Source organism: Monocercomonoides exilis (assembly GCF_001643675.1).
Source record: "Monocercomonoides exilis strain PA203 chromosome Unknown scaffold5-2102611, whole genome shotgun sequence".
NCBI classification, from domain to species: Eukaryota; Preaxostyla; order Oxymonadida; family Polymastigidae; genus Monocercomonoides; species Monocercomonoides exilis.
Genome location: NW_027150550.1, coordinates 1,581,441 through 1,587,500, shown reverse-complemented (window position 1 = coordinate 1,587,500; position 6,060 = coordinate 1,581,441). Strand labels below are relative to the sequence as shown.

General features: G+C 37.8%; 3 protein-coding genes across 3 annotated transcripts in view; all 3 read right to left on the bottom strand.

The window, feature by feature from the left end:
* Positions 1–4,427, bottom strand: part of MONOS_4282fu4283 (uncharacterized protein) — a gene marked incomplete at its 5' end in the record, with an annotated part of 8,650 nt that extends 4,223 nt beyond the window's left edge. The window contains 2 exons of the mRNA XM_067874344.1: positions 1–4,235; positions 4,295–4,427. The exon at positions 1–4,235 is cut by the window's left edge and continues 4,223 nt beyond it. Of these exons, the coding sequence (XP_067734398.1) occupies positions 1–4,235; positions 4,295–4,427 (4,368 nt within the window). The remainder of the gene's footprint in view (positions 4,236–4,294) is intronic.
* Positions 4,428–4,483: 56 nt separating this feature from the next.
* Positions 4,484–5,267, bottom strand: MONOS_4284 (Histone H2A). Its single transcript, XM_067874345.1, has 3 exons — positions 5,244–5,267; positions 4,997–5,188; positions 4,484–4,933 (listed from the first exon to the last, which is right to left on the bottom strand). The coding sequence occupies exons 1-3, from the start codon at positions 5,244–5,246 to the stop codon at positions 4,712–4,714; spliced, it is 417 nt and encodes a 138-aa protein (XP_067734397.1). The 5' UTR covers positions 5,247–5,267; the 3' UTR covers positions 4,484–4,711.
* Positions 5,268–5,320: 53 nt separating this feature from the next.
* MONOS_18552 (uncharacterized protein) lies at positions 5,321–6,059 on the bottom strand. Its single transcript, XM_067871582.1, has 4 exons — positions 5,878–6,059; positions 5,754–5,827; positions 5,542–5,701; positions 5,321–5,489 (listed from the first exon to the last, which is right to left on the bottom strand). The coding sequence occupies exons 1-3, from the start codon at positions 5,977–5,979 to the stop codon at positions 5,632–5,634; spliced, it is 246 nt and encodes an 81-aa protein (XP_067734396.1). The 5' UTR covers positions 5,980–6,059; the 3' UTR covers positions 5,321–5,489; positions 5,542–5,631.
* Between the last annotated feature and the right edge of the window lies 1 nt (position 6,060).

Genomic DNA, 6,060 nt, shown 5'->3' with positions numbered 1-6,060 from the left:
AGGAGAAGAAGGGAAAACGGGTATTTTGACTGGCTGTTCATAAGGAGAAGGGATAAAGAAAGAGTGTTTGTGAGAAGAAGAAGAAGAAGAAAGAGAAGAGGAAGAGGAAAAAGAAGAAGAAGAGGAAGACGAATAAGAAGAGGAATAAGGTGTAATGTTAGTGGAAGATCGACTTGCATGATTTGTTTGAGAGAGAAGAGGAAGACGAAACGAATGGCGCAATTGAGTGTGTGACATGTTGCGAGAGGGAGAGAGAGAATGAGAACGAGAATGGAAACGAGGATGAGAAGAAGAAGAAGAAGAAGAAGAAGAAGAGGAAGAAGAAGAAGATGATGATGAAAAATCACGAGATGAACGATGGAATGAAGAGGAAGAGGAAGAGGAAGGAGAAAGTTGATATGAAGAAGAAGAAGAGGAGGAGGAGGAAGAAGAAGAAATGGAAGCATGAGGTTGATTGGAATAATCGAAGGATTGTCTGGGAGAAGAAAAGGGAGATATTGCAGTCACTGGGAATGTGATGACAGATGTTTGTGTTGGAGAAAGAGAAAGTGAAGAAGAAGGAGAGGAAGAAGAGGAGGAAGAAAAAGGAGAAGAGGAAGAAGAAGATGATGAAGAGGAAGTATAAGAAGAAGAATAAGGAGAGGAAGAAGGAGAGGAAGAAGGAGAGGAAGAAGAACTTGAAGAAGAACTCGAATTGTGTCTGTATCTTCGTCTGATCTCAGAAGAAGAAGTTGTTGTCATTGAAGGAGCAGAAGGAGGGGTGGGTGAATAGCTCATTGGAGGAGAAGGAGTGATGGGAGAGGAATGAGGAAGACGGGAATAAACATTTGAGGAAGGAGAAGGAGAAGAGGGAGAAGGAGAGGGAGAAGAAGAGGAAGGAGAAGAAGAAGAGAAAGAGGAAGAAGGAGAAAATGAAGAAGGAGAAAGAGAAGAAGAAGATGTTATTGATGATGATGAAGAAGATGATGAATAAGAAGAATTGGAAGGTGAATTGAAAACAAAAAGAGAATTTGGTTGATAACAGCTTTGTTGGAAGACAAGAAGATTTTGATTGGTTTGTGTTTGTGTTTGTGCTTGTGGAATGTTGAAATGAACAGAACGAGAAGAAGAAGGAAAAGGAAGAGAAGAAGAAGAAGAAGAAGAAGAAGAAGAAGAAGAAGAAGAAGAAGAAGAAGAAGAAGAAGGAAGAGACGAATTTAATGATTGAAGAGGAAGAGGAGGAGGAAGAGGAGGAGGAAGAGAAGAAGAAAGAGAAGAAGAAAGAAAAGGAGGAAGAGATTGAGATTGAGACAAAGATAGAGAAATAGAAGCAGAACGAGAAGAATAAGGAGAAGGGAAAGAAGATGGGAAAGGAGAAGAGAAAGGAGAAGGAAAAGAGGAAGAAAGAGAAAGAGAAGAAGAAGAAGAAGAGGAAGAGGAGGAGGAAGGAGAAGGAGGAGGAGGAGGAGGAGGAGAAAAAGAAGTGGATAAAGAAGAAGGCTCAAAGGGAGTGAGGGAGATGAGAGAACGAATGGAGACACAACAAAGAGAAATACCTTCTTTTCCATCGTTTTTGAGCGAAATGAAAGAGGAAAGAGGGGGAAGAGGAAGAGGAAGAGAGTGAGAAAGAGATGAAGAAGGAGAAAGAGAAGGAGGAAGAAGAGAAAGAGAAAGAGAAAGAGAAGGTTTTCGAGATTGAAAAGGGAAAAATGGATAAAATTGATTATTTTGATTATTTTGATAAGATTGAAGAGGAAGAGGAAGAGACTGAAAATGGCGAGAAGAAGAAAGAGAAGGAATTTCATTGTCTTTTTGTGCTGTTTTGTTCAAGTCGCTTGGAAGGAAAGTGAGAGAGGAAGAGAAAGAAGAAGAAGAAGAAGAAGAAGAAGAAGAAGAAGAAGGAAATGTTTGATGAAGTGGAGGAGAATGAAAAGGAAGTGAAGAAGAAGAAGAAGAAGAAGATGATGATGAAGATGATGAAGGAAAAGGAGAAGAAGAATGAGAATGAGAAGAAGAAGAAGAAGAAGGAAAAACATTCATTTCACCTCCATCTTCAAAGGAAATGCTATTTGATCGCTTTTCATATTGTTTCGAGTTTGTTTTTGTGTTCGTTTTTGCTTTTGGCTTTGAAGAGCGAGAAAGATGAGGAGAAGAAAGGTGATGATGTTTGTTAGAAGAAGATTTGTTAGAAGAAGAGAAAGAAGAAGAAGAAGAAGAAGAAGAGGAGGAGGAGGAGGAGGAAGAATGAGGAGGAGGAAAAGGATAAGAGGAAGTGCTTGAGAGACGGTGAAATGAAGTAGAAGAGGAAGAAGAAGAGGAAGGTATAAAAGGGGGGAAAGCGGAAGAGGAAGAGGAGGAGGAGGAAGGAGAAGGAGAAGCGGTGAAAGGTCTTCGAACAGAAGAAAGCGATTTGCTTCTGCTTTTGTGAGGTGTTCTTGAATTGGATCTGGCTGAATGAGAAGAGCGAGAAGAACGAGGAGAATGAGGCGAATTGAAAGAGAGAGAGGAACGTTGAGTGGTTGGTGTTTTGTTGAGAAGGGAAGAGAGCTTGGAAGAAGAAGAAGAGGGGGTGAGAGAAAGAGAAGAAGAAGAGGAAGAAGAGGAAGAAGAAGATGATGATTTAAGAGGAAGAGAAGAAAGAGGAAGAGGAGGAGGAAGGTGAGAAGGAGGAAGAGGAGGAGAAAGAGAAGAAGAAGAAGAAGAAGAAGAAGAAGAAGAAGAAGAAGAAGAAGAAGAAGAAGAAGGAGGAGGAGGAGGAGGTGTGAGTGTTGGTGTGTGTTGCTCTGAAAGAGGAAGAGGAATCATCAGCTGTGAATTGTGTGTGGATGAAAGAGAACTGCAGTTGGAGTCTGGTTCATTGGAGGAAGAAGAGGAAGAAGAAGAAGATGATGATGTGTTATTCAATGATTGCACAGGAGAAGAGAAAGATGATGATGATGATGATGATGATGATGATGCATTGCCACAAGGAATGTGAAGTGATTGATTGAAAACTTGCGTCGAAGCCAAAGACAAAGGAGGAGTTATGAATTGAGGAGAAGGTAAAGAAGAAGGAGAAGGAGCAGGCAAGCCGAGCTCAGAACCGGAAAAAGATGAAGAATGACTTCGATTCTTTGCAGAAGAAGAAGAACCGGAAGCAGAAGCAGCAGAGTTTGCTTCGTTTTTCTTTATTTCAAAAGCCATTCGGATGGCTCTGTTGAGCATCGACATTGAAGAAGCATTGGGAACAGCGTCTTCATCTGAGGAAGGGAAAAGCGGGTGATAAAAGAAGGAGCGGATGAATGAAATGATTCGGAGGCGCAAATAAAGGAATGTCTTGTTGATGTTGCAGAGAAGGACAGGGCGAGAGGGTGGGAGGAGAGAAGAAGAAGAAGAAGAAGGAGAAGAAGAAGAAGAGGAGGAAGAAGAAGAGGAAGCGGATGATGAAGGAAGAGGAGGAGAAGGTGGTGATGATGAAGGAGGAGAAGGATGGAAAAACAAAGCAGCAGCAGCAGAAGCAGCAGCAGAAGCAGAAGAAGAAGGGTATGCCGAGGCATATGCGACTTGCGAAGGGAAAAACGGAGATGGAATGGGAGAAGCAGACGGCGAAATGGCGAGCGAGCTTTCGAACGAGTCAAACGGAGAAAGAAGCGGAATGTCGTTGAAGATGCTTTCAGCTTCTGCATACTGGTCATAGAAAGAAGAAGAAATAGAGCTTAGCTCTGGATACGCTCCTTCAGTTGTAGAATTTGCGCTGTTTGAGGGAAGCTCACAAAAAGAGCTTGATGCAGAGCTCGTTGACAGCTGTGAATGAGACCTCGTATTTGAATAGCGAGAAGGGAGAGGCCTCGACTTTCTTGAGGAGCGTGGTTTTTGCTCTCGAGACAATGAAAGACGGCTTGTTGTTGGCGGAGAAGGCTTTTGCGAAGGTGCAAGCAGATTCACAAAGCGTGGAGTTTTTGGCTTAAAAGACGATTTTCGATGAGATATTGGCCTTATTTGTGTGGAATAAGGTGAGGATATTAATCTTATTGGGATTGGGGAAACAGTCCTTGGCTTTGTGGGAGGAATGATATCTTGTCTTTGCCCGATTGACTGAATCGTCGTAAGGTGATGTCTTTTTTGATACTGTGTCGTTTTCATCGAAGATTCAAACGAATTTATTATTTGAGAACTATGATCGCCTTTGTTTGGAAAATTTCCTTTTTCTCCATTCAATTCTTTGGAACGTTCAAAGTTAGTTGGCTCTAATGGAGGAAGTGTGTAAGAAGATGGTTCTAATTTTTTAAATTTATGCAAGATTTTTTGAAAATTCAAAAAATATAAGTTTTCATACTTTTTTGCTTCAATATAACTTTTTGCCGAGCATTTTTCAATTTATCTTCACCTATATCAAATTTAGCTTGTTTACTGAATGTCTTAGGCCTCTTACTTGGAAATTCCGAGATTCCAGATTTCCAAATATTCATTTAATAACAAAATTTAAAGAAACAAAATCTAATATGACAGTTCGAAGCAATGTAAAATTATTTATTTAAATTTTAAATTCCTCCAATCACTTTAGTTTCAGAAATTTCACAAGGTGAGGAATTGAAATTTGTTAAAAAACTTTATATCTCAGTTATGTATTTAGATCGCAAAAATGTGATTATTTAAATTTCTTAAAAGTGTTTTATATAAAAAGGAAATTGAAACGTTTTTAAAAAAACGATAAATTATATAAAGAGGAGTTGACAGAAATTCATGATAACATTTATGCTTGACGAATTTCATCTTCTTTGGTTGCCTTTGGTCCAATCAAAGCCTTGTGAATGTGAGGCATCACACCACCACCAGCAATTGTCGCCTTAATTAATTGATCCAATTCTTCATCTCCTCTAATAGCCAACAAAAGATGTCTTGGTGTGATTCTTTTCACTTTAAGTCCTTTTGAAGCATTTCCGGCCAATTCCAACACTTCTGCGGTTAAGTATTCCTAAAATTAAAAAACAACATTAAAGAATTTTTTAATTCCAATTATGAATTTTGAATTACATACAAGGATAGCAGCAGAGTAAACAGCAGCAGTTGCTCCAACTCTTCCTCTGTGCGACAAGCTGTCTTTCAAGAAACGATGGATACGACCGACGGGAAATTGCAGTCCAGCTCTCAATGATCTGGACTTGATAGCCTTTTTGGGTTTTTCACTTTTAACAACAGCGGGATTTGCAGGTGCTTTTTGTGCTTGAACCTTGATAAATCAATAAAAATATATTCAATATTACAAAATAATGCAATTATAATACCATTTTAACGAATAAAATATTTTCACAAAAAAATTTCGAAAATATTTATATAATAATGAAATCGAATTTCTGATATCAAGCATAATTTGTAATTTTTGATAATAAAAAATAAATAATACTTTGATCAAATAACTTCAAAATAAAAAGAAAATATACAAGTATCCCATGTAATTAGAATCAATACCCAAAATAAATTATCAGCAACTGGTGTTATAATTTTCGGACTTGTGAAAAAATGTATATTCACTTTAAAATTATTGGTTAAACTGGATGAATCTGCGATTCGAGGTGTTCAAACTTTTCTTTTTCCTATAATTATAATCGTCAGTGAACATAATTGATCTTCAGCTGGAAATCATAAAGATGTATTTGTTGTCTTACTTCAAAATTATTTTGCATCATTTTTTCCCTTCAGATTTTCATCCCGCGATAATTGTGACTGCAGTTGTTTTAATTTTCTATGAAACAAATGCTATCTTTGATTCAATTTTTTCAAAAATTGATTAATACCTTTGTTTTTCATCTCGAAATGATTCAACTGATCCTTCTGGATAAAACAGATTACCTCTTTTCCTGTAAACACTCTTTAAAATATTACATAAAAAATGAAAGTGAACTTTCATGAAATACTGACCTTTCCTTTGCGAACAGTGGATAATTCATAAATCTGAGTTTGAACCAATCTTATGCTTTGTTGGAGTTTTATCCAATCATTAGTTGCAAATGATGATTCCATGATCAAATCACTTTCTTTTCAAGTGTAAAGTCTTTCGAAATGAAAGTTAAATTAACGAACAAGAATAATCGATCAATACTA